General features: G+C 45.8%; 1 protein-coding gene and 1 long non-coding RNA gene across 2 annotated transcripts; one reads left to right on the plus strand and one right to left on the minus strand.

Moving 5' to 3' along the window:
* The first annotated feature begins 3,365 nt into the window (after window positions 1-3,365).
* Window positions 3,366-6,855, plus strand: LOC136356347 (uncharacterized). The gene is made up of 4 exons (XM_066310109.1): window positions 3,366-4,409; window positions 4,511-5,049; window positions 5,191-5,963; window positions 6,072-6,855. Exons 1-4 carry the CDS (start codon window positions 3,377-3,379, stop codon window positions 6,691-6,693), a joined length of 2,967 nt encoding a protein of 988 aa, XP_066166206.1. The 5' UTR covers window positions 3,366-3,376; the 3' UTR covers window positions 6,694-6,855.
* A 9,136-nt stretch (window positions 6,856-15,991) lies between these two features.
* LOC136356303 (uncharacterized) lies at window positions 15,992-18,901 on the minus strand. The gene is made up of 3 exons (XR_010741018.1): window positions 18,432-18,901; window positions 17,172-17,260; window positions 15,992-16,230 (listed from the first exon to the last, which is right to left on the minus strand). It is a non-coding gene; the product is annotated as an uncharacterized lncRNA (long non-coding RNA).
* Between the last annotated feature and the right edge of the window lie 8,731 nt (window positions 18,902-27,632).

The following is a 27,632-nucleotide window of genomic DNA, read 5'->3' on the forward strand; positions in this document are numbered from 1 at the left end:
ATGATGTATTGTAGAGCAATTGATAAAGTCACTGGAATATTATAGAAAGATACAATATCCATTGCAAATCATTGAACTCAAACAAGCTGAATGGTATAGAATATATTCTCTCATAATAAAAATACCTTCCTGACTTGTCAGGAGACATGTAATACTCACCCAAGTTAATTGATTCAGGAAAAAAATAGTGCAAACCACAAACGCATTGAAATTTGTAAAGTACCGTTATATAAAAAATTGACATACATCAGCAAGAGTAGAACTTTCTCTTAGTAAAACTTTTACTCGTGATTAAATCTAAAAGTAAAGGTTTAACCTGCCCTACCCACGTTTGGCCGTGCCGCCGCCACCGCCCCTCCCCCCTCTGGCTAGATCTGGGAGGGAGGGAGGCTGTCGCCTGGAGCTAAGGGAGGGAGGGAGGGAGAGGAGGGAAGCCGCCACCACCTAGACCTGCCACCGCCTCGACCCTCCGCACCGCCGCTACTGCCTCCACCGCATCTGGGAGGAAGGAGAGGAGCCGCCACCTCCTCCACCCTCCGCGCCGCCACCACCGCCGATAGCCGCCGTCGCCGCCCTCCCCCCTCCCCCGTTCGCCAGATCTGGGAGGAAGAGAGGGAGGGGAGCCATCGCAGCATCCACCTGATCTGGGAGGAGGGAGGGGAGCCGCCGCCTTCTTCACCCTCTGTGCTGCCACCGCCGGTACCCGTTGCCGCCGTCCCCCTACCCCCTCTGGCCAGATCTAGGAGGGAGGGGAGCCAGCTGCCACCGCCTCCACCCTCTACGCCGCCACCGCCATGAGCCACGGCCGTCACCGCCAGTAGCCGCCGACGTCACTACCCTCTGGCTGTAGCTCTGGCCGGATCTGCGCCGGGAGAGGACGGGAGGGAAAGATGAGGGCTGAGATGTGTGATGACTTAGCGATTTTGGTGGGTAGGGGCGGCTTTTAATACGTTTAACATCTTTTCGGGTAGACCTCTTAAGTGGTTTACCTACAAAAATAGATTTTTGGTGGACAACGATCTCGCCCCACGGTTGTCATTTTCATAGGCGGCTATTTAGCATCGAAAGGCCTACTTGCCTTTAAAAAATGTTATCGTTTGAAAAATGGTTTTTATGTTTGTAATAACGGTTAAAGTGCACGAAAGGGCTAAAATTTGGAAGTCTGTAATGGATGTGCTTTCTAGGCGGAGGAGCATGTTTCTTGTGCTATTTTTTAGGTACTGGGACAATACATGTTCTATCAATCAAATTTTGTCTCTTAATTATGGTTAAAATTTCTGAATTTGTTTGAATTTAGCGAAAATTCGTTCAAATTCCATGAAAAGAATGAATTCATACTACTATAGTGCCAATGACACGTACAAGAGGACGCTCCAATAGAACAAAGTTTCAGAAATGTTATTATTAATATAGTGTTGTGGCCCACTTTGACGCAGCACGCGTAAACATCAAACCAACGCAGGACGTTTCATGGCGACGGAGCAGGGGCATCAGCAAAGGCATAGATGTGCTATGGCTCCTTCATGACCTATATGAAAGCCCATGGTGAACACTGAATTCCTGATGCTTAATTTGTAATCCTTTAAAATAAGCTTATACATATATGTAGCTCTCTTAAATGTAAATGCAAGTGATAATTTGGAGCTCCTATCTCTCTCACACAAATATAATAATGGTCTTTGTACCAGGTGGGTGATCGATCTGCCCAGGACAATCAACCAAAGAAAAGGGCACGTAAAGAGCTCAACTATTTCTTTGGAACAAACGAAGCATTTGTTGGCTAGATAATCACGAGACGAAGTAAAAAACATAAACTGACCAACAAACTACAAGGTGAAAGCGTAATCTTCCGATAAACTAAAGAGATCGACTTCTCCGGAGGCTTTGCAAGCCATGCCGGCAGCAGCGATAAGGCTTAGAGCCTTAGAGAGATCGGTCATTTGCACCTCCCATTTCGACACAGGTAGATGGTCCTGTCAGCTATATATGCAACCCAACGATGAACTATAGGCTGCCTGCTAGCAAATTAAGTGGTTCGTCAAGAGGTCATTGAAGTTTGTACTGTTCGCCTGGTGCATTGCGAATTCACCATGCCTCCCAAGCCCCAAGCAAATAGGCGCAGGCACCAACAGAAAGGGGAGGCACAGTACTGTCACTGAGCATTGCGTGCTTGAACAAATTGATTGAAGGTTGTTTTGCAAATGCTGGCCTTTTGTGCATGCTGTTCTTGCTACCAAGTCATGGTAACTTTCAGTTTGTTTGTGCAATTCCGTGATAATTGGATACTTCCGTTATATGCCACGTGGCACTCTACAAACGCTCCTATGCCGCCACGTGCCACTATCTAATCTCACCGTCGATTTTCATTTAATTCACTGGTGGAGAAACCATCTTTCGTCGGTCGGCCGATTTCCACAATAGTCCCGGATGCAATAAAAACCGGGGCTAAAGATGATCTTTAGACCCGGTTCAAAAGGGTAACGGGCATATTTGATCTTTAGTCCCGGTTTGTGTTACCAACCGGGACTAAAGATCATCTTTAGTCCCGGTTCGAATGCTGTCAGAACCTGTCAGGCCCCCCCGGGATCTTTAGTCCCGGTTGGTAGCACCAACCGGGACTAAAGATCTTAACTTTAGTCCCGGTTGGTAATACCAACCGGGACTAAAGATCCCGGTGATCTTTAGCCCCGGTTGGTGCTACCAACCGAGACTAAAGATCTTAACTTTAGTCCCGGTTGGTAATACCAACCGGGACTAATGATCCCGGTGATCTTTAGCCCCGGTTGGTGCTACCAACCGGGACTAAAGTCCCACCCCTATATATATGTCTTCTTCCTCCTCCAGCTGCCCGAGCAAGCTTCAAAATTTCTTCAAAAAAGAGGGGAGGTCATGCCAAAATTTCTATTGAATTTATTTTGATGATTACATACAAATCGGAGGTGCCTAAAAGGTTTGCAACTTCATCCTCCAATGTTTTTTTTTGTCATACTACATTTGCACCTATGTTTTGCACACTTTTTTTGTCTCCAAAATTTAGTTGTAAGTTGATGAGTGAGAAAATGTGTGTGGGGAAGAAAGAATATATAGAAATTTAGTTCATTTGCTAAACAAGGTTTTATAAAATAGTTGAGAAGGAAAACTCTAGTGAAAGTTAATATTAAATAATAGAAAACAAACTAAAATAAAAATTAAAAGAAGTAAAACACATTAAAATTAGTTTAAAACTTCACAAATAGTTTTTAAGAATTATTTGGTGTAATATTTTATGATTTTTGTATGAATAAAGATATCTTATAATTATTGTATGACTGTCATTATTGTAAGAATAATTATTTGTGTGCGGTTTTTTTGACTCATGTAGATGGATCGGCAATGGATGTACGCTGACCGGCGGTCCAAAGAGTTTATTGACGGCGTGCACTATTTTTTGAGAGTGGCCGAAGCTAACAGGCAAAGGGGTTTTATTTGTTGTCCATGCAATAATTGTAAGAATCAGAAGGAGTATTCTGCATCCAGGACTATTCATTTCCACTTGTTTGAGTCGGGGTTCATGCCAAGCTATAATTGTTGGACATCCCACGGAGAGCAAGGTGTTGAAATGGAAGAAGATGAAGTGGAAGACGACAATATTCCGGACTTTGCTCAGTATGTTGGATTTGAAGGAAATCAAACGGGCGAGGAGGAAATAGCTGCTGATGGTAACGACGTTGCGGATGATCTTGGTCAGATGTTGCAGGACGCCAGGGAAGACTGCGAAAGTGAAAAGGAGGCCCATAAATTGGACAAGATGTTGGAGGACCACAGAACTTCGTTGTACCCAGGTTGCGAGCAGGGGCACAAAAAGTTGGATACCACTCTGGAGTTGTTGCAATGGAAGGCAAAAAATGGGGTTAGTGACAAGGCATTTGGCGATTTATTGAAACTCGTCAAGAACATTCTTCCGGGGGGAAACAAATTGCCCGAGACAACGTACGAGGCTAAGAAGATAGTCTGCCCGTTAGGACTGGAAGTTCATAAGATTCACGCATGTCCGAACGATTGTATCCTATATCGCGGTGAGGAGTATGAGAACCTAGAAGCATGCCCTGTTTGCAAAGCACTACGATACAAGATTAGACGGGACGATCCAGGAGAAGTTGACGGGCAGCTAACAAAGAAGAGAATTCCTGCTAAGGTGATGTGGTATTTCCCTATAATACCACGGCTAAGGCGTTTGTTCAGGAACAAGGGGAATGCTAGAATGTTGCGATGGCACGCTGAAGAGCGTCAACAGGACGGGATGCTGAGACACCCCGCCGATGGTTCGCAGTGGCGAAACATCGACAGAAAATTTAAAGAATTTGGAAAGGACGCACGAAACATACGGTTTGGTTTGAGTACGGATGGCATGAATCCTTTTGGAGAGATGAGCAGCGGCCATAGCACTTGGCCCGTTACGATGTGTATCTACAACCTCCCCCCTGGCTATGCATGAAGAGGAAGTACATAATGATGCCGATTATTATTCAAGGCCCCAAGCAACCTGGTAACGACATCGACGTGTACCTAAGACCATTGGTCGAAGATCTTAAACAGTTGTGGAAGAAGGAAGGTGTCCCCGTGTGGGACGAGGACAAACAGGAGGAGTTTAACCTACGAGCGCTGCTGTTCGTAACCATCAACGATTGGCCTGCACTTAGCAACCTATCCGGACAGTCCAACAAGGGGTACAAGGCTTGCACTCACTGTATGGATGAAACAGAAAGTACGTATCTTAAGCACTGTAGGAAGATTGTATACATGGGTCATCGTCGATTCCTTGCAGCAAACCACCCGGTACGGAAGAAAGGCAAGCACTTCGAACATAAGGCCGACCACCGTACGAAGCCTAAACATCGCAGCGGGAAAACAGTGTTGGCTATGGTTAAAGATCTTAAAGTAGTGTTCGGAAAGGGGCCTGGAAGCCAGCATATAGAGAGCGAAGATGGTCACGCGGCGATGTGGAAAAAGAACTCTATATTTTGGGAGTTACCATATTGGGAATTCTTGGACGTACGCCACGCAATCGACGTGATGCACCTCACTAAGAACCTTTGCGTAAACCTTCTTGGCTTCCTAGGTGTATACGGAAAGTCGAAAGATCCACTGGAAGCACGTAATGATCTGAAGCATATGGAACAACGCGGCGACCTTCACCCGGAACCAAAGGAGAAAGGAAGCCATTACTTGAGTCCAGCCAGCTACACTCTTAGCAAGGCAGAGAAGGAAAGTATGTTTGAATGCTTGGAGAGCATAAAGGTACCGTCTGGATACTCCACGAATATCAAGCGAATAATAAGCACGAAGGAGAAGAAGTTCACAAACCTAAAGTCTCATGACTGTCACGTGTTGATGACACAACTGCTACCAGTTGTAATAAGGGGTATCCTTCCAGACAATGTCCGGGCAACAATAACAAAGCTATGTGCATTCATGAACACAATTTCGCAGAAGGTCATCGATCCGGATAGATTAGAAGCCCTTCAGAATGAAGTGGTGCAATGTCTCGTCAGTTTTGAGTTGATATTTCCACCTTCATTTTTCAATATAATGACGCATCTGCTTTGTCACCTTGTGAAAGAGATCCGTATTCTCGGGCCTATGTACCTACACAACATGTTTCCTTTCGAGAGGTACATGGGCGTTCTGAAGAAGTATGTTCGTAACCGTGCTCGTCCAGAGGCAAGCATCGCCAAGGGTTATGGAACAGAGGAGGTCATCGAATTTTGCATAGAATTTATCGAAGACCTTCGCCCAATCGGGGTACCTGAATCACGCCATGAAGGGAGACTACGGGGAAAGGGAACTCTCGGAAGGAAAGCAATAATGACGGTAGACAACAATTTATTCCGTAAAGCCCATTTCACTTTTCTGCAACACTCTTCATTGGTAGCTCCTTACATCGAGGAGCACTTGGCTTTAGTTCGCGCCAGGAACATCGGTAAGTCCGATGCATGGATTACACGGCATCACATTGATACTTTCCCCGCGTGGCTACGACAACATCTCATGGGTAACGAGTCGATCAACCAACAACTTGTCTTCCTGGCGAGGGGACCGTCTGGGTCGATCGCGACATTCCAGGGATATGAGATCAATGGGTACACATTCTACACGAGAGCCCAAGACATGAAGAGCACGAACCAAAACAGCGCTGTTCGTGTCGATGCCATGGGACACGATGGAACAACTGCCACGTATTACGGTGCCATCGAGGACATATGGGAACTTGACTATGGTCCTCTCAAGGTTCCTCTGTTCCGGTGCCAATGGGTTAGGTTGACTGGTGGAGGCGTAATGATTGATGACAGTGGGATGACAACTGTTGACCTTAACAAGGTTGGATACTCGGACGAACCTTTTGTCCTTGCCAATGATGTAACGCAAGTCTTTTTCGTGAAGGACATGTCTAGCAAAGGAAAGAAGGGCAGAGGGCCTGATGAGCCTAAGCGTCAAGTGGTCCTCCCAGGCAAAAGAAAAATCGTCGGAGTTGAGGACAAGACTGACGAGGATTACGATCAGTTGGATGGGCAACCCCCTTTCACGGTGACGATTGACCCTAGCATCCTCCTATCAAATGAAGACACCCCTTACTCACGCAGCGATCACAAGGAGGGAACAATAGTGAGGAGAAAGTACGTGCGGTCAACCGTCACCGCCGATGTAATGCCGTAATTATTGTGTACACGATGTAAACTATTTTGGATGTATTGATTATCCATATAAATCAATTGATGTATGGCATATGTTAATTACGCACGATTATTAGAGGTTTCAACAAGTTTAAATCATGTATATGTTAGTTATATGTGATACTTACAATTTTTAAAAGTTTTAAATCACACAGGTGGCAATTTCATATGTATGTTAATTAGAGTTTTTAACATTTAATTTACTAGCATTCATATGCTAATTATAATTGACTAGAGGATTTTTAAAAGTTTTAAATCACGCAAGTGGCAATTTCATATGTTAATTAGAGTTTTTAACATTTAATTTACTATCATTCATATGCTAATTATAATTGACTGGAGAATTTTTAAAAGTATTAAATTTAATATATTTTTAAAACTATCATTCATATATTAGAGTTTTTCACAATTTAATTTACTATCTTTCATATGCTACTTATATATGACTATTCGAATTTTTAAAAGGTTTAAATCATGCATGTGGCATTTACATATGTTAATTAGAGTTTTTAGCATTTAATTTAATATAATTCCTACGCTAAGTACATATGATGATTACAATTTTTATTAATTTTAAATCATGCAGTATGTACATTAATATCTTAATTAGAGTTTTTACCAATATAATAATATCATTCATATATATGCTAAGAATATATATATATTGGAATTTTTATTAATTATAAGTCATATATTTGCTTATTACGATTTATCCACTTAATTTATTACAGACAAAAATAATTTTTCGAAGTAATTGTCATTAATCTTTGTACTTTAAAGAATGTTAATGCATTAACTTCTATTTTATAAACACATATGTAAGCGAAAATCATATGCAGTGCTATAATCTTTAGTCCCGGTTCTTAACCCTAACCGGGTTTAAAAAGAATTTCGAAATAGCGGGAAAAGATATTTACTCCCGGTTGTTGAGAACAACCGGGACTAAAGATCTTTTCTTTACTCCCGGTTGTTCTCAACAACCGGGACTAAAGATATCTTTAGTCCCGGTTGTTGAGAACAACCGGGAGTAAAGATCCAGGGGTATATATATTCCCGGTGCGCCCTCGTCTTCTTCACCAACACTTAAACGTTTTCGGCCGATCGATCTCTCTCGGCCTCTCTCCTTCGCCGCCACTGCCTAGGGCAAATCCCCGCGCCGACGCCGCCGTATCTCGCCGTCGTCTCGAGCTCGTCGTCCTCGCCGCCGCCTCCGCCTCCTCCGCTGCCGCCGCATCTCTGGGGTGAGAGCCGCCGCATCTCCCTTCATGCATCTCGATCTCTCCGATCTCGATCTCTCTCCGTCGCCTTCGACGCCGCCGCCTTCGACGCCGCGCAACGCCGCCGCCGCATGCCAACGCCACGCCGCCGCCGCCGTCGCCACGCCGCCGCCGCCTTCGCCGCCGCGCGCGCAATGCCGCCGCCGCCACGCCACGCCGCCGCCGCCACGCCACGCCACGCCACCGCCGCCACGCCACGCCGCCGCCGCCACGGCCCCACAACGCCACGCCGCCGCCGCCGTCGCCACGCCGCCGCGCCAACCGCCGCCCCGATGCCGCCACACCGCCGTTAACGAACGAGAACGAGAACGATCGAACGAACGAGAGCGAGAACGAACACGTCAACGTACGTTGCCGCGACAACGTGAACGAGAACGAGAACGATCGAACGAACGTGAATGAGCTAGGGAACGTGAACGAGCGAACGAACGAGGACAAACGTTAACGTGAAATGCAATACATGTATATATATATATACATGTATATATATACATGTATATATATATATACATGTATATATATACATGTATATATATATATACATGTATATATATACATGTATATATATATATATATATATATATATATATATATATATATATATATATATATATGTTACTTCGCATTTATCCTAATACATTTTTTTTATCTTGCAGAAAAGACGTGTTGTCGGAGTCGTCCGTCAAGCCTGAGTGGAAGAGCTAGCCCTAGAAGGAATTGGAGCAGGCAAGTGACGTAATAATATAAATGATTGTTATATTTGTAATGCAATTAATTAAGATTATTAGACCTGTAATTAGACTTATCATATAAGATTGTGTAGTGTTCTAATATTATTTGAGTTTTAATATAAGATTATTTTATTGCAAATTAGACTTAGTATGACATTATTGACTACGGAATTGGTGCGACTCCTAGGAATTGACTATTGTAGTCTTAATTAGACTTAGCATATACGCACGAAACACTTAGCATACATTACTATTTTAGTCTTAGCATGTAATATTATTTGAGTTTTAATATAATATTACTTTATTTGTAATAAGACTTGGTATGTAATTATTGACTACGGAATTGGTGCGACAAGTAGCAATTGACTATTGTAGTCTTAATTAGACTTAGCATATACGCACGAAACACTTAGCATATACATGACTATTTTAGTATTAGCATGTAATATTATTTGAGTTTTAATATAAGATTATTTTATTTGTAATTAGACTTAGTATATAATTATTTACTAGCTAGGGTTGTATAATATACGTCACCTAGACTTACCTTATATCACGATTTGTAATTAGACTTAGCACGTAAGGTTGTGTAGGGTTCTAATGTACGACATTTACACTTAGCATACATGACTTAGATTGTTAAAACATAAATGTCTCGTGACTTAGCAGATGTTTCTTGTATCAACAGATGGCTGACCGCGATGAGGAACAGATATTGTACGATACAATCGCGGAGGGAAGCAGCCAGTACTGGAATGAAGAAGAGGGGAACGAGGATGCAAACCAGTACTTGAACGAGGAAGGGAACGTGGAGAGGGATGCGGAGGGGAACCAGCAGGGGCACGTGGAAAGGGATGTGGAGGGGAACCAGGAGGAGGAGGCTAGTGGTAGTCAACCCTCCGTTGGACAGAAGAGGGCACGCGGGCAACGAGGTGCAGCGAAGAAGCTTGAGGGTCGGCACATCATAACGGAAGTGGAAGAAGATGGACGTCCTAGTGCCCCGGCCGAAGCCGCCAAGAACTATGTACGTCACAGCGGTTGGGTTGTGCGGGATAACGTGCCTGTCAGTACGGTGTACTGGCGAAGAACAAGGGCACGCGGAGATCATGAGAGCTTTGTCCCAGATTCGGAGAAAGAGATGCTGTGGACCACAATGCTCGAGACATTCACCCTTCCTGCGGGTACAGAGGACAAAGTGAAAAGGTGGACTCTGAAGAAAATGGCAGAACAGTTTCAGAGCTTCAAGGGAGATCTGTACCAGAAGTATATACTGAAGGGGCAGACACCGAACTTCGACACATTCCCAAAGCTAAGGGATCACTGGGACGAGTTCGTTGCATATAAGACAGGTGAACAAGGGAAGGCGATGATGGAAAGAAACAAAGAAAATGCCGCCAAGAAGAAGTACCATCACCACTTGGGGTCAGGAGGCTATAGCGTCGCGATGCCGAAGTGGGAGCAGATGGAGGCTAGCTTGATTGAGAGGGGTATCGAACCGGCAACAGCCAATTGGCCGGAACGATCGAAGTTCTGGTACTATGCTCACGGTGGAACGCTCAACCCAGCTGATGGCTCACTGGTCTTCGGCTATCAGATACAAGAGGCTGCGCGACGACTAACAGATGCAGTGGAAGCCTCCTCTCAGGGCACGTTCCGACCAGACAGAGATAGGGACGAGCTGACACTCGCCCTGCAGACTCTAGAGCATCCAGGACGAACTCGAGGGAAAGGGGTGATTCCTTGGAAGATTGGTTTCAAGGAGGACATCCACACGTACAGGAGTCGGATGAGGAGCAAGAGAGATACCGAGGCGAAGATTGCAGACCTAGAGTTCCGGGTATCGAGCTACGAACTCAACATGCAAGAGGAGGTGGCAAGGAAGGTTGATGAACGCATGGCCGCACATCGGTCCCATGATCCCCAGCCGACCATTCCTCCTGCAATGGTGAGCCCGTCAGGAAACCGTAGCAGCTGCGCCTCAACGGGGCAGGTAGGATCACAGAGCATGGACGCCATGCAAACACAGGACGAATCGACCTGTCCCGTTGATGACATCACTCAGCGGACACCATGTGAGCTGCATATTCCTTTGAAGAACTTATCAATAAAGGTAAGATTTAGCCATTCCGCTAGTTGCTGCTTATATATGTTGATTACTAATAAATAATCTCTCACAACATGAAGGTGGCGTCGGGCATGGCCATCCCAACGGACCCTTCAGGTACTTACCACTGCAGGCCGATTCCAGCAGGATACTCCAAGGTCGAAGTTGAGTTGGTCGAAGGCGCGTACGAGGACCTCGAGCTGGATTACCCTAGAGGAGACGGTGAGACGCATCTACGAGACACATGCCATGCCATTATTCTATGGCGCAGGCGGTACATCATCCTCCCTAGGCGACAAGCGGCGTCTCGTGCACCATCTCCTCCGGCTCCGCCATCTCCTCCTCAGGATCCTGCACCGTCTCCTCCTCATGGTCCGCCAGCACCGTCTCCACCTCAGGCTCCAGCATCGACTCCTCAGGATCCTGCACCGACTCCTCCTCGTGCTCCTACACCTACTCCCCCGCAAGCTCCTCTTCCGGCACCTTCAAAGTCAAGGGCCCCCCCAGCTCCACCGCTTGCCCACATAAGGGCAACAAAGAAGGCGAAAGTTGACGCCGCCAAGAACAAGGACCCGGGGTACGATTGCACGCAAGAGGAGCTTGACGCTTACGTTGCATCAGAAGTCAAGAGACAATTCAAGCCTCGAAGTCCAGAAAAGAAGATTCCTATAGACCCCAGTGTCAGGAACTTCTTCAGGGGTATGTCTGCATCTGTCAAGGAGGCCATCAAGCTATCGGACTATGAGCGAACGCTGAAGAAAGCATCTTCTGGAAAGTCCAAACCAGTCCCTCAGCTTGGAGAGCAACCAAACCAGGAGATCGAGCCGTTGGTGACCGGTAAAGAAATGACGATAGAACAATTTATTACTGACACCGGTCTAACTACGGATCAATTGCTACGAGTCGCACCAATCGAAAAGGCGGAAGTGAAATACATGTACGAACTCGGTAAACCGCTTGTCAAGCCTGAGCTGCTGCAGTCCCTACCCACACAAATGTACAAGTTCCATCAGCTGTACATGGAGATGAGCGCCACCGGTAGAGAGATGATCGGAGCGAGGATCAGGGACACGGACTTCTTGCAAGGAGATGACATTCTCTGGATCAATTTCAGGGGAATCTACAAACTATACCAGCTGGACGCCCTCGACGTCTCTATTATGAGTTGCTGGATTTTGTAAGTATATCGTTCAGTTAGATTTCTTACTATACGTCTCCTTTAATTAATTAGGTCCTTGTATATAAGTAGACCATAGAAAATAATATACTCCCTTTTATCGTTGTAGAATGGAGATTCAAAGGGCCCGACGGCGGAGGGTTTTCGATACTGGATTCATCGACCCTCGGAAAGTAAACGTCGCAATGCTCGACCAATATCCACAAGAAACAGAGGACAATCTCGTCCATCTCCTGAAGGCGCAGCATTACAAGACGTTCATACTGTTGCCATACAACACAGAGTTAGTTTAATTTTACTGTCTTCCTACATACCAAATTTCATTCCCGTACGAACTTGCTAAGTGTTTCATATGTAATGCATCCCACGCACATTGCAGATTCCACTGGGTGCTTTTACTCTTCGATCTGGAGGCCTGCACCGTCAACGTATATGACTCAATGGATAAAAAAGAGTCTACGTTTGACAAGGTTTTCGAACTTATAGACAGGTACCGTCATAAGTTCCTTTGTTAATTAAGAAAATCTTGTTATGTTAATTGCTACTACGAATCATAGCTTTAAACTCCATGTAGGGCTTGGTATCGGTTCCGTCATTTGGTCCGCGGCAAATGGAGAGAAAGACTTAGGCGGAAGTTCAAATTTCCTGTGAGTACACATGCTCTACATTTATATTTTTCCGATTCAAATACATACAAGTGTATATTAATTAGATCTCTCGTTGTTTGTCATTTATTTGTAGTGCGCAAAGCAAAAGCAGGGAACTAATTTGTGCGGCTATTACGTGTGCGAGTATTGCCACTGCCTTGCAGACCAAATCATCACCACAAGAGAGCTCGATGTACGTACAAATAAATTCAAAATTTCATTACATAGCAATTTCTTGTTTAATTACTAATCAATTTCATACATTCATATAGTTTATTCGCATGAGGGATAACCTGACCACACACAAGGAATTTATCGCGGCGGTTCAAGAACAACTCATGGGATTCATCAACGAAGAAATCCTTGATCCCAAGGGTGAATTCTACTACGACGGAAACACAATTCACCGGTCCTTAGCTTCTGAGCTAGCAGCGAGTACTACTACGTCGAAATCGTAGCTAGCTAGGACATATAATGGATTGTAATTAATACATGACTACATATGTTTCTATATGCATGTGTACACATTTTCTATAATGTAAATATATTTTGGTCATATATATATCTATATACATATGCATTTGCATAACATATATATGTATAAATACATATATATTATGCATGTATATACATATAATATAATATAATATATATACATATATATGTATTGAAACATATATATGCATGGTTTATATATATATATATATATATATATATATATATATATATATATATATATATATATATATATATATATATATATATATATATATATATATATATATATATATATATATATATATATATATATATATATATATATAAACCATGCAGCAACAGGGCCATGCAAAAAAAAAAAGGTCAGCTCGATATTTAGTCCCGGTTGGTAACACCAACCGGGACTAAAGATGGCTCAGCCGGCCACGTGCTGAGCCATCTTTAGTCCCGGTTGGTGTTACCAACTGGGACTAAAGATCGATCTTTACTCCCGGTTATTTCACCCGGGACTAAAGATAGCGATCTTTAGTCCCGGATTGGTACTCCCGGTTTGGAAACTGGGACTAAAGGGGGGTTACGAACCAGGACTACAAAGGGTTTCTCCACCAGTGTAAATATTGAAAAAAAACTAATTACATAGTCTACGTGTAATTTATGAATCTTTTAAGCCTAATTGCGTCATGATTTAACGATGTGGTGCTACAGTAAATATTTGCTAATGATGGATTAATTAGACTTAATAAATTCGTCTTGCAGTTTATATGTGGATTATGTAATTTATTTTGTTATTAGTCTATGTTTAATACTTTAAATGTGTGTTCGTATATCTGATGTGACCCGGTAATTTTTTTTTTTTTTTTGCCGGTGGAACTAACCACAGCGATATATAGGTTGTAGTGCGATTGCGTGATAGATGGATCCCAGTATATAGTCCTCTTCTAGATTATACTATTTAGCATTTGCCGCTCTTGACGAACTCTTGTTAATTCTGGTTTATAAATTTGCCGGTGGATTCTTATATGAAGTGCTAATGGCTAAAGATTCCAATTCATTTGAATTTAGTAATAATTTGCTCGAATTCAGCGACAATATTTTCATGATATACACAAACTGATAGACACAACACACCTTCACTAAGTTTCAATTAGCAAAACAAGATTGAAAGCCACGTGAACAGTACGTATGAGCCATCGATGGAACTGATTCTGTCAGTGTTAAAATGATCCTTTGTGATATCTGCAGCTGGCAAGTTTAATGAAATTCACTCATCATCTAGATTGTTCTGAACGTTCTGATTTCTGAAAGAGCAGAACATTTTGTAACTAATGTTGAAGCACCAAAAGGGGCTTCTAAGTGTAACAAAACCATTTATTAAGGGGAAATCTTGGTTAATAACATTAAAATACCATGTTTTAGGGAAGCACCTGTAAAGTGCTGCTGGAGTTGTCAATGCATGACTCCATTAATATCCACGAACATCATACAAGCAGGCAGGTACATGTAGTAACTTGTGTGTAGTCGTGTATATGGTTGTGCCTTATATGTAGGTGCTGGATGGAAAAAACCACATATTTAGTATTAAGGGCAATTGTGCATTTGACCCTGTTACGAAGGCTAACTGCCAATCTGACCCTTTTTTTACTTTGCTTATTTGAACCCGCTTTTCAAAATCGAAGATGAAAGCTGATTATATTCCGTTAAGATGAGTTAACGGTGTTAACTAAGGGGCAAATAGTATCTTTTGCCCTTCTTATTTGACCCCGTGAAACTTCACCTATTACTAAAAACTAGGAAGAAAACCTGCGCAGAAGCGCAGGAATCTTATTTATTCTTTTATGAAAATAATGCTAAAAGAAGTTATATATCACCATTTCTACGCCGTGAAATAGATTGTAGACTTTAATATATTTAAATGATAAGGATCTCTCATAGATTAAATATAATCATTTTGCCCTGATTACATACAAATTGTCGACGGTGGGTACCCGTGGACCGGATATAGAGAGTATTGGGGTACGCTGGTACGAGGATCTATGTAATACGACATCAAGGAAACAAGAGACAAAGATTATACTGGTTCAGGCCCCTTAGCAGGTAATAGCTCTAATCCAGTTGTTATGGGATTATATGGAAAGAACCATAGATTACAAAGGGAATAGTAGAACTCGGCGATACCGACGAGACCGTAGTCGAATTGATTCGACTAGATCACCCGGCGACTTGGCTCCTGTAGTCTCCGACTTCGTAGGCTGTGGTCATTGTCTAGGCTCTGAGATTCGATGCTTTAGGTCCCCCCGGGGGGTCCCTTTTATATCGCAGGTCAGGTGGTCTCCAAATAGGACTCGGAGACATCGGACCCTGCACGATATAGTAACGACCCAGTCCTATACGGGTAGGAACCTTTCCATTGGCAGACTTTGTGATGGATTTCCTTAGCGTGTTCAGAGAGCGTCCGTATATGCACCGATATACCGTATTGCCGTATAGCATACATCCAAGGGTAGAGGGTATACCTTATCCGTAACCCTGATAGTAGCCCCTGACTTCTACTTAAATGAACTCATGTAACCAATCGCGACTTCTGATGTCGGAATTGTTGTCGTTCTCAACTGGTCGATCTCGGTGTGAGGACCGTAGAGACAGAGAGTGTTCGACAACACCATGCGTAGTCCAACAGTTATGATTGAATTTAAATTGAAGTCCAAGAAACTGCCTCGCGCAACGGACCCAGAAATTTCCAGCGGCCATCTCTCTCCTTCCCTTGGAATTCGCATCTGTCGGGTCCCAAAACTAATGATTCAGAAACCGATATGTTTAACTGTATCAAGCCCTAGATCAGTAGATTGATAAAGCTTCAACAATCTGGATCTTCGTTGCGTACATTTGAACAAGGTTCCAAAGGAGTTGTTATTACATAAAATAAAATAATAGGGGAATTTACAAGATTGTGGCTAACTATTACAGCAGAAGCTATAGAGTGACTCAACTCTAAGGTTTTGCTATAGACTTAAACCATCTAACTAGGTTGAAATAAGACTAACTTATATGATTGAACTCTTGGCTTCGGCAAGAACTTCAATTTAACTCTGGAAAAAGGGGGTTGAAGCAAGGGTGAGTACAACGTACTCAGCAAGCTATTATATTCAAAAATGAATGAATGAAATAGTAATATTTGAGTAGGATTAAAATTACTTGCAGAAGGCAGAGAATATAGAAGTAGAAAGCCTGATGTTTTAAATGCAGCAACATTTATTAAAATCTTGAATTAAGTTTCTAACCAAAGTACCATATGAGTCCTGATACTCAATTCCGTGAGCACGGCTATTCGAATAGATTCATGTTTATTTTACTGCAGTAAATGTACGCTTTACCCGCAATCCATGACATGCCAATATTCTTTAGCTTAGTCATGGCAAAGCTTTTCGGTTACTAACATCAGTGGCACCTGTTGCATGAACTCTCATCCTCATGCGCTCTGAACGTAACGTTATCAGCAGTGAGAGGAGTTCTAGCGTTCCCGAGGTTTTTAGAGAGAGAACTGGTTGAGAGACCCCCGTCATCTCAACCAGGTTTTCACAATTATATATATACTTGAGCTCAATAAATCATTTACCCGCGCCTCAGTAAATGTCACAGTTGCCCTTCGCGGCATATAATTGCCTCCTACGCGAGGACTTAAAATAGAACCACTGTACAGAGGTACCACCTTTGCTAGATAACTTACTTTGCAAGGTATGTCCCTATTCTAGAATTGCGGTCGTACTCATTCGTTTGACATAAGTACTTGGTAATAACTATATCGACTGAGATAGTACTAGCCACCCGGAAATCAACCAATTCCTACGTATTGTCCCAATCTAAGTTCATTATATTTTTAAGCAGACTAACTAGGCAGGGCTAAGCAAAGCTAGTATATCTGGTTTGCTATGTTCAGGTTATGCATTCAAAATCATGTATGACTAATGCATAGAATAGAGATATAAGAATATAGGATAATTATGCTCAAAGGGAAGGAATAATAACTTGCCTTGCTCCAACGCGAATAAATCCAAGGTAGGCAACCTGATTATCCGATCCTTGAAATACCACAGGTTGCCATCCAAAATAAAATAAACTCTATTGAAGAAGAGGAAGAGCTAAATTCAATAAAAGCCATAAAATAACAAAAGATCGATAAGCGGCTAAGAGAGCTAGGGTTTAGGGTATAAGCTATCTCCTTTATAGGGTATAGGAATTATTGGGCTAACATTTCATGTGTAGGTTCTAAAGGGTTGGAGGCTAGAGGAGATTAAGCAACATTTGTCACTTATATTTCATGTGTGGGTTTTAGCTTCTTGGAGTGTAAGGGATATAATGAATAGTCTAACTGGTTAAGTGGTTATGTGGCTAGCATTGGTCGAGATTGGGCTTTGGTAGAAGAATGGCTAGGATTTAGTTGTTCTCGAGTCGATGCTGAAATAGGATAGCATATCGGCTCGTATTTCATGCATAGGCTATGGGTAGTAGAAGGGTAAATGGTTGGTATGGAATTTGGATAGCAGGCTGGCTGAGGTTTCATTTGATTAAGCCGATATCGAGGTAGGATGAATATCGGCTGGGATTTGGGTGTTTGCTAGTCGTTGCTAGAGTTGGTCAGTATAACGACTAGAATTGGTAACTTCTCTAGCCGGTGTCAACAGACAGCATAACAGGTAGAGAGATAGGAGGTTTGTGTAGGTTTAGTGGGGCGGAAGTGTTACTTCGACAACCGTGAGTGGCGGCGGAGCGGCTAGGATCACACAGAGCCCAAGAGCTAATTGTGCGGCGTGCTGTGGAGGTCGAGGGAATAGTGAAACTCCGACCACTATACACATCGAGGCGTGGGGTGCCACGAGCAGCACTTCGACCTTGGGTTTGGGTTTTGCCGGGCTTTACAACCAACGGCCCGACGTCGGGGATATTAAACCGCGAACGTCCCTATGGAAGGCGTAAAGTTCCAACCGGCGGCTTTTTAGTGGCTAAAGGGTATTTTGGAAATAAATGGAAATATTCGAAAAGCAAATATAAGTTTAAATTGTAAATTCAATTATAAGATTAAATCAAATATTTATTCAAATGGTATTTGAATAAATTAAGGATAAAATATTAAAATAGCAAATTTGGTATCAAAATGTAGGGTTTGAATTTAGATGAATTTAGGTCTAAGTTTCACTGGAATCGGATCTACGGTTTAGGAGATATGGACTTCTAAAGATTGGGTTTTGAATTAAATCTAGAAAATACGAAAATGTACTGTTCATGGGCCCACCTGTCAGCCTTTCTTTTTCTTTTTCTTTTCCTTCTTCTTCTTCCTCCTGTCGTCTTCCTCTTCTCTTCCAGCTGAGCAAACGAGAGGAGGGGGAGGAGGGGCGCCAGGGCTCTGGTGGCTGGGAGGCGGCGACGCGGACGGCAAAGTGTGTTCCTGAGCGTCGCGCGTCTTGGGAGGGTGGTTTCCGGTGGAGAAAGGAAGAGAGATGGCCGGAACGGGTGATGGAGTAACTTTGCTCCGGCCGGTTATGGGGTTGACGGTGATGGCTTCAATCGAAGGGAGAAAGGAAGGGAAAACTATGGGAATGGGTTTGCCTCGTCGAGGCGACGGTATTGGTGCGAGGATTTGGCCGGCAATGCTCCGATGAGGGAGATCGGCCGACGGCCGGCATAGGGAGGAGAGAGAGAAGAAGAGCTCGAAGCTCAGTTATGTGGGAAAAGCGAGGGCTGGCGGATGTCGGTTCACGAAGGTCGGTTCGCCGGAGGAGGATGAGGAAGGCACGGCGATGACTTCGTGAAGGAAAAGGGGACGGCGCCGGCTTCCGCTCGTGATTGGTCGGCGACGGCGCTCACACGGCACGGCCGGCTTCCGCTGCTGTATGGTTGGGCGGCGGCTGTTGACGAACACGGCACGGCGACGGTGGCGGCGCGACTTGGCGGCGACGGCAAGGAAGCGGCGACGGCGCACAAAACTGTGGGCGGCGGCGGCGTGTGCGTGTGCGCGTCTGCAGAAGGAGGATGGGCGGCTCGGCTGTGGTGGCTGGGCCGGCTTGGGCTGGAGGAGGGAAAGGGTTTCGGCCCAGTCTAGAAAGAAAGAAAGTCTAATTTTCCTAGAGATTCAAATAATTGATTTAGAGGAATTTGGATGGCTAGATTTTAAAAAGGATTTGAATTCGGAGATATTGATACATGGAGAGGGGTTTTAAAATAAGGATGTTCTAATTTATTTGAGTGCAATCTTTTGAGAGATAGAATATAACGGAATTTCTTTGATGCACTCGATTGAGAGGGAAGGGAAATAAATAGGATGTTAGCCTCAAATTATTTAGCAAGAATTTGGAGAAGTATTTGAGGCTAATGGGGAACTTGGATATTTGGCGATAAATAAGAATAGGTTTGAAATCAAAGGATGGGTCGACAATTAATTCCAATGAAATTGGAATTGCTTCAGTTTAGGTTCAAAGGTATTGTTGGAGGATTTCTTGGACCATGATTCATAAAAGTAAAAAGGATTTTTAAACTAAATTTAAATAAAAGAAATTTTGGTCGAAAGAAGGTTTAAGATGCAAAATCAAATCAAAGAGAATACCTCGATTTAACAAGATCAATTTTTAGAATAAAACCACGAAAGATTTTAAATACTAGACAGGGATTTTATGCATGTTAGTTTTAGGAGGTCTCGCTAATTATAATGTCCTAGGTTTAAAGAGGTTATTAAAAACATAAGACCCGGCATGATGCAAGATTAAAAAATAGTAAATTTTCAGAATGTTACAACATCGTCGGTAGTGCGCCTATTTAAGGGAGTTTTGGGAATACATTTTGGAGTCCGGTGGTTGTGAGAAATTTCTTGCCTCCAAACGTTCTTCGTCTTCTCCGCTCCCACACAAACCCTAAGTCCGCATGCTTCGGCTTCTTCTCCGGCGATCTCCCACGGCAATGGATCTCGACAAGTCCACCTCCAGCCACGCGTCCTTGAAGAAATTGCAAGAGGAGGGTGCTCTCCCTGGTCGCGGGACCATGGAGAGGGAAACGGGAGGTACTGAACCTGAACCCATCCTAGGCCGCATGGTTGTGGTTGAGGACTACATTCTCTGTGGTTTTCTTCCCCCACCTTCCGAGTTTTTTCTTCTCGTCTTGAACTTCTACGGTCTTTCTCTGCTTCATCTAAACCCCAACTCCATAGCCTTCCTTAGCATTTTCTCTCATCTCTGTGAGGCCTACATTGGGGTAGAGCCGTTTCTCGACCTCTTCCGCTTTTACTATGAGTTGCGCTAGATGGAACCTAAAAAGGTGTCCGGATGTGTCGGTTTCCGACTTCAGGATGGCATGATGTCGCGATACATCCCCTTCCAGTGCCCCTCATCTCGCAGCAAATGGCAGGGGATGTGGTTCTATCTTCAGATAGAAGATTCGGATCCAGTCTTCATTGTTCCTGAGGAGCAACCAGACAAGATTCCATCTTGGACCGCCAAACCCGCCTTGACCCCATCCCTCCAATCTTTCATCGATATCATTGATGACCTCCAAGTACGGGGGTTGTCAGGGTATGAAGTCGCTGCCGACTTCGTTGGTAGATAGATCCAGCCGCTCCAGGCTCGAGCCCATCTAGCCTTTGACTACTCTGGGCCGGAGGACGCGACCCGGGTTTCTCCTCAGGGTATTTTTCTTGTATTTCGGGTTCCTCTCCTTTTATGCGCATTCCTCCTGACTTGTCGAAACTTGATTCTCGATCTACAGGTCTGAGCAGCGCAACCGTAGAACAACGCATTGCCCAGGTGATGATTAGCGATCCCACGATGGCGAGCGACGTCCCCACCCCTCTTTGCGAGAGGGAGGTGGCTGAGCGTGAAGCCGCGATTAACGTGAGTGTAGTCGAAGGTCCTTTCTCTTTCAATTCTTAGATTGTATCGTGTCTTCATGTCGCACAGGCTCTCCCCCTGACTGACGTCATCGGGCCGCTCGTGGACCATCAGCGGCAGCTTCATTGAAGTAGGACGTTGCCCGGGAGGTGTCCGATGCGGCTGTTGCCGCTGCCGCTGCAACGACCAGCGGCGGCAAGGTTCCGAAGACGGGGAGGAAGTTTTCCTCCGTGCTCGGCAACCGCCGGAAGACGCCCACTCCATCGGTAAGCTTCCTAGGTCATTGATTTACGTAGTCGGAGAATGTCGCCCTCATGTCGTAATCGGTTTACTTAGGCCTCGGATGCGTCTCCCCCGCCTCCGCTACGGCAGAGGCTGGTGACACTCGGCGAGAAGTAAGGGACGAAATTTGAGGCTCTTGACTTGATCGGATTTTATCGTCTTGTTACGATGACCGACATGGCCGTCTTTCGTAGGGCGCGGGCGAAGGCGGCGCAACATGGGTCTGGAGCAAACTCCAACGCGTCTCCTGCAGTGACCTCGACCGAGGTCGTGGTCGTGCCTAGGAGCCATGAGGTGACGCCCAGCGGCCCAGCTAGCGATCTCGCGGTTGGTCGGGGTCCGCCAGCTGCCGTCCTCACCTGGGAGGAGCTCCAGGTCGAGATGGGGCGCATCCTCGAGGCTAGTGCTCGCGGCATTAACCGCGAGATCGTGGAGGCGAGGGCGGCGGCGGCGTCGTCGGCGAATGAGCGCGCCGACCGGCTGACGCGTGATCTGGCGGAGGTTCGCGAGGACCTCCAGAAGATGAGGGAACTGGTGGCCGGCAACGAGCGACAACGGCAGGGGCTCGAGCACCGTATGTCGGAGCTTGAGAACAACTTGTCCGATCTATACCCGGGCGTGCCACGTCCTTGCATGTGTGAGGCTGGCGCACCCTAAACTCGATCTCCAGAAGATCTTGGATCAGGGGGCGGCTAGCGACGCGCGCAAGGATGTGATGGAAGAAGTCAGCGATTTGGGGGAGTCCGTCCTCCTGCTTTTTGAAGAGTATGGCCGCCGCTTGTCTGTACCCTTAACCAATCGCGCTTTGTAAAACTTTTCGTTGGTTCCGACTGCTTTTGTGTGTGCAACCGTTACCTTAGTTTTCTTTGGCGTTTTGATTCCGGGTACTTTGTCTGTTGTTTGTAGAGATGCCGATGTCGAGGATGTCCAGCAGCGCGGGCAGCCTGAATTGCATGTAGTCGTTCCGGCACTTGAGCTCGAGCGGTATGTGCCGCAGGACGGCGTAGACCAAGATATGCCCGAGGAGATGGACGTGGCGACGGCTCCTTTAGGTTGGTTCTTGTTGTTTCCATTTCCTTTGCTTCTTCTGTCTTGATTAGCTTGACTTAGGTATTTGCATGTCGAGCAGACCTCGAAAGTGCGCTTGCTGATCACGACCGTCGCATCCAATATCGGAGGACGAAGTTCGAGGTCACCGAGCTTGACAAGGCTATATTGGAAGTGAAAAGGGATCGGGCCGTGGAGGCGCTCCGAGGTTGCGAGGTATGGTTCAACTCGTACCTTAGGAGTTGCTGCACGACCATGGCCGTTGTTTGCAGAGAGCTCCGAGTACCTCGCGGGGATCCCGAGGAGTCAGCGGCGGGCTACATCTCGTGGCTGGACGGGGCTTGTGCTCAGCTTGAAGGCATCGACGGGCGTATCGACGAGGCCCTGAAGCAGGAGTGTCGTCGATCGAGCCGATACGCCGGAGGGCATGTGCTGGCGTGTATACGAGATCATCGTCCGCAATTGCACCTCGAGTTCCTTCACGAAGGGTTTTCCCATTCTTGGAGGAATCCTACGGAGATATACAACCTAGCGAAGTCGATGTCTCCGCTGGTGGAGAAAATCTTCCGGTCAATGGACTGGCGTTGGCCTTCCTGGTAGTGCTTGTATATCTGTGACAAACATCTTAGGAAAAACGTAATATATTTTGGAATTCTTTGCGACCTGTAAGAAATGCTTGCGAAATAGAAGGGAAATCTATCTAACTAAGCTTTCTTACTCTGGATGCGATGTGCACGAGTGTCTTCTCACTTCGTGACTTCGATCAGTCACTTGAGTTATGCACTCTCCCTAGCCCCTAGCCTTGTCGTCGGAGAACTCTTCTCAGAAGATAAGGCTCTTGGACTCTCGACTTGCCTTAGTTGAATAAGCACTGATCCTAGCCCCCAGCCGTGAAGTTGGAAAAATCCATTTCCGATTACACGGCTTGGTTAATACGCACGGCAAGAACTCTTACACGACCAGATCTTACATGGTCTTTCGTCTCTGAAGGATCCGACAAGGCCTTATCAGCTCTGAGCGTCCCCAGCCGAAGTTCCCTCAGGTTCTTCGGAGGCCTTGTCAAGACAGCGTAAAGGGACATGAGGATAGGTTTCAACGCTAGGTGTCGTCTGGGTAAGAGATCATTGGGAAGGGGCACTGTGATTGAAATCTGTGCCTTAAAACAGACTTTATTGAAGTTATAAGATGTCTTACAAATGTGGACACTATTGACTTATACATACAATTTACGCAATTGGTCAATGTTCCATGAATTTGCTAGCTCACGACCATCGCCGTCTGCAATCTTGAATGCGCCTGGTCGCAAGACTTGTGTGATCGTGTACGGTCCTTCCCATTTGGGCGAGAGTTTGTTTCGCCCTGCCTGGCTTTGAACTCGTCGGAGGACGTAATTGCCGATCGAAAGTATGCATGCTCGGATGCGCTTCTCGTGATATCGGCATAGGGCCTGTTGGTAGCTAGCTGCTCTGACAGCGACCCGTTCTCGATGTTCTTCTAGTAGGTTCATGTCGTCGTTTCGCTGTTCCTCCTGATCCTCGTCGGAGTACTTCTGTACTCGTGTACTCTGATGACGTAACTCAGTAGGGAGCATGGCCTCCGAGCCGTACATGAGGAAGAAGGGTGTCTCTTTGTTGGACGTTGTCGGTGTGGTGCGCACGGCGCATAGTACCGAGGGGAGCTCTTCGACCCACTTCTTGTCATGTGACATGAGCCTGTCGTAGACACGACTCTTGATACCTTGTAGTACTATACAGTTTGCTCTCTCGAGCTGCCCGTTACTCTGAGGTGAGAAACCGAAACGAAGCATATCTTGACTCCCAGTCCGATGCAGTAGTCTTCGAAATCAGCGCTGATGAATTGGGAGCCGTTATCCGTTACGATGCGGTGAGGCCATCCAAATCGGCAAAATATCCCCTTAATGAACTTGATGGCGTTGTCGGCCTTGATTTGCCCTGTGGGTGTTGCCTCAATCCATTTGGTGAATTTGTCGATAGCCATGAACAGGAATTTGTAGCCGCCCTGTCCTCGTGGGAACGGACCGAGTAAGTCAAGCCCCCAACACGAGAACGGCCAAGTGAGAGGGATGGTTTGTAGTGCTTGCGCTGGTAGCCTTGTGTGTTTGCTGTGAAATTGACAAGCTTCACACCGTTGTACCATGTCGCAAGCATCTTTGAGGGCGGTTGGCTAGAAAAATCCTTGTCGAAAGGCTTTCCCGACCAATGTACGACCAGCGGCATGTGACCCACAAACCCCTTCGTGTATGTCGAGGAGGAGGTGCTTGCCGTTGTCGGACGAGACGCATTTTAGAAGTACCCCGTTTGGCGCCTTCTTGTATAGATCGTTGCCGTTTGACGGGTTATTTTCTCGGCTTCTGCGTCGTCCTCGGGCAACTCATCGCTGTTTATGAATTTAATGAGTGGGGTCCACCAGTCGTTCGTGGTCTCGATGTCGGCAACGACGCGTTCTGCCTCTGTAGCCCTCGGGCTGATGTCGGGGGTTACTAGGCTATCTTCGTCGTTTGCCTCTTTCACTGATGGTTTTGTCAGGATGTCTAGAAAGGTGCCAGGTTCGAGTGGTTCTCGTCTAGACGCACGCCGTGCTAGATCGTCCGGCTCGATGTTGTCCTTGTGATATACGTGTCGGACCTCGATTCCATCAAATCTTCTTTCCAGCTTCCTGACCTCTGCGAGATACTTGGACAGCTCAGGGCTAGAGCATTTGTAATCTTTGTGCACCTGGTTTGCGACTAGTTCAGAATCCCCTTTCACGATCAACCACTTGACTCCAAGTGCAGCTGCAGCTCTTATCCCAGCGAGTAGTCCTTCGTACTCGGCTATATTGTTGGTCACCCTGAAGTTAAGGTGAATTGCATGCTTGAACTGATCTCCCGAAGGTGATGTCAAGATGAACCCCGCACCTGCTCCTTGGCTGTTAAGTGCGCCATCGAATGCCATTGTCCATGTTTCATTGTCGGTCGGGCTGTCTATCCTGTTTTCAGGCATGGTCCAATCGGCTACGAAATCAGCGAGAACCTGGGACATGATGGCTGTTCGTGGTACGAAGTGGATGTCAAACTGACTTAGCTCGACTACCCATTTCACAATGCGGCCGACAACGTCTTTGTTTCTCACGACTTTGCCAAGAGGGAAAGCGGAGACAACTGTGACCCTGTGGGCTTGGAAGTAGTGGCGTAGCTTTCTTGACGTCATGATTACTGCGTAGAGTAGTTTTTGGATCTGTGGGTACCTTGTCTTTGCGTCGTGTAGAGCTTCGCTGACGTAATAGACTGGTCTCTGCACCTTTTCTTTTCCGACAACAATGACAGTACTCACAGAGTAGGGTGTGGCGGCAATATAGAGGAACAACTCTTCATTAGGTTGGGGAGCAATGAGTACAGGGGGATTTGACATGTAGCGTTTGAGTGCGATGAATGCCTCTTTGGCTTCCTGTGTCCATACAAATTTGTCTTGCTTTTTTAGAAGTGCAAAGAAGGGCTGTCTTTGTTCTCCCATCCTAGCGACGAACCTACTTAGCGCCACCATGCATCCGGTTAGCTTCTGTACTTCCTTGAGTCTTGTGGGCGACTTCATGTTCACGATTGCCTTGATCTTCTCGGGATTTGCTTCTATTCCTCTGCACTTCTTAGGGTTGAGCATGAGGCGATATCATCTGAGGTTGTCGAAAGTTTCCCATAGATCGTCAATCAACGAGCCGCCTGTCTTGGTTTTGACAACGATGTCGTCGACGTAGGCTTCAACATTGTTACCCAGCTGATCGCTAAGTGCCCCTTGGACCGTAAGCTGGAAAGTATTCCCTGCGGTTATGAGTCCAAAAGGCATTTTAACGTAACAGAATGCACCGAACGGTGTGATGAATGCTGTCTTCTCCTCGTCCTCTTTTACCATGTTGATTTGGTGGTAGCCGGAGTAAGCGTCAAGGAATCTTAACAGCTCGCAACCAACCGTTGAGTCCACTAGTTGGTCTATTCAAGAGAGAGGGAAGTGATCCTTGGGGCACGCCTTGTTGAGGTCGGTGAAGTCGACGCACATTCTCCACTTCATGTTGGCCTTCCGTACCATGACTGGGTTGGCTAGCCACTCTAGATGGAGTACCTCTCTGATGAAACCAGCTTTAAGAAGTTTATCGAGCTCTTTTCCTCATATGCCCTGTTTCCGATCTGATGCGAATCTCCGCAGTTTTTGCTTTACTGGCTTGGCAACGGGTCGCACCATGATTTTGTGCTCAATCACCACCCTGGGGACCCCGGCATATCTGACGGCTGCCAAGCAAATACATCCGCATTGTCGTGGAGGAAGGTGATGAGCGCGAGTTCCTATTTCTCGTTTAGTGATGCCCCAATCTTGACCGTCTTGTCGGGGTTGGCACTGGAGAGTGGAACGATTTTGATTGCGCCATCTGGTTTTGGCATCTTAGTCGTTTTGACCACTTTCTTGGGTGGCTCGGCTGTGGCGGGTGGGCTGGGAGTGTGCTCGACCATGTCGAGGCTCGGCTTGTCGCATTGGACCGCCAACTTTGCGTTCCCTTGGATAGTGATTGTTCCCTTCGGCCCGGGCATCTTGAGTACCTGATACGCGTAGTGAGATGCGGCCATGAACTTCGCGAGTGCCGTTCTTCCGATGATTGCGTTGTATGCTGTGTCGAACTCAACAACATGAAATGTTATCTGCTCCGTTCGGAAGTTGCTCGCTTGGCCGAAAGTCACCGGAAGCATAATCTTGCCCAATGGCTTGGACGAAGATTGAGGGGTAATTCCATGGAAGGGTTGATCGGTAGGTGTCAACTCGCCTAGTGGAATTCCCATTGCGTCCAAAGTGCTGGCGAAGAGAAGATTGATAGAGCTGCCGCCATCGACGAGAACTCGCGCTACCTTGATATTCCGAATAGTGGGTTCGACCACGATCGGATTTCGTCCTAGTATAACAGCAGCCTTGGGGTGGTCTTCATCAGAGAACTCGATCTTCTGTTCAGACCACTTCATCTTGGGTGCAGCCCCCTGCCATGTCGAACAAACCTCACGCTCCACTTTTTTGTATTCTCGCTTTGAAGAGTACGCTGTGGAACCTCCGAAGATGTGTGAAACATGAAGATCGGAATCTGGGTACGCGGAGTCCGAGTCCTGAGTGGTTGCCTCAGTTGCCTTCTCGACTACACGTACTCGCTTGCCCTTTTCCAAAGCCAGTTGCCTTTCCAACGACTTTTTCAAGATGAGGCACTCCTCCAGAGAATGTCTGTCCGACTTGTGTATGGGGCATCATATTCTTTTTGTATCA

Source organism: Oryza sativa, chromosome 4 (assembly GCF_034140825.1).
Source record: "Oryza sativa Japonica Group chromosome 4, ASM3414082v1".
NCBI lineage: Eukaryota > Viridiplantae > Streptophyta > Magnoliopsida > Poales > Poaceae > Oryza > Oryza sativa.

Coding starts and splice junctions, on each gene's coding strand:
- LOC136356347 (XM_066310109.1), top strand. CDS start 3,377: ATGTACGCTGACCGGCGGTCCAAAGAGTTTATTGACGGCGTGCACTAT. Junction 4,410..4,510: donor GAATCCTTTTGGAGAGATGA/GCAGCGGCCATA, acceptor TTATTATTCAAG/GCCCCAAGCAACCTGGTAAC. Junction 5,050..5,190: donor ACGTACGCCACGCAATCGAC/GTGATGCACCTC, acceptor GAACCAAAGGAG/AAAGGAAGCCATTACTTGAG.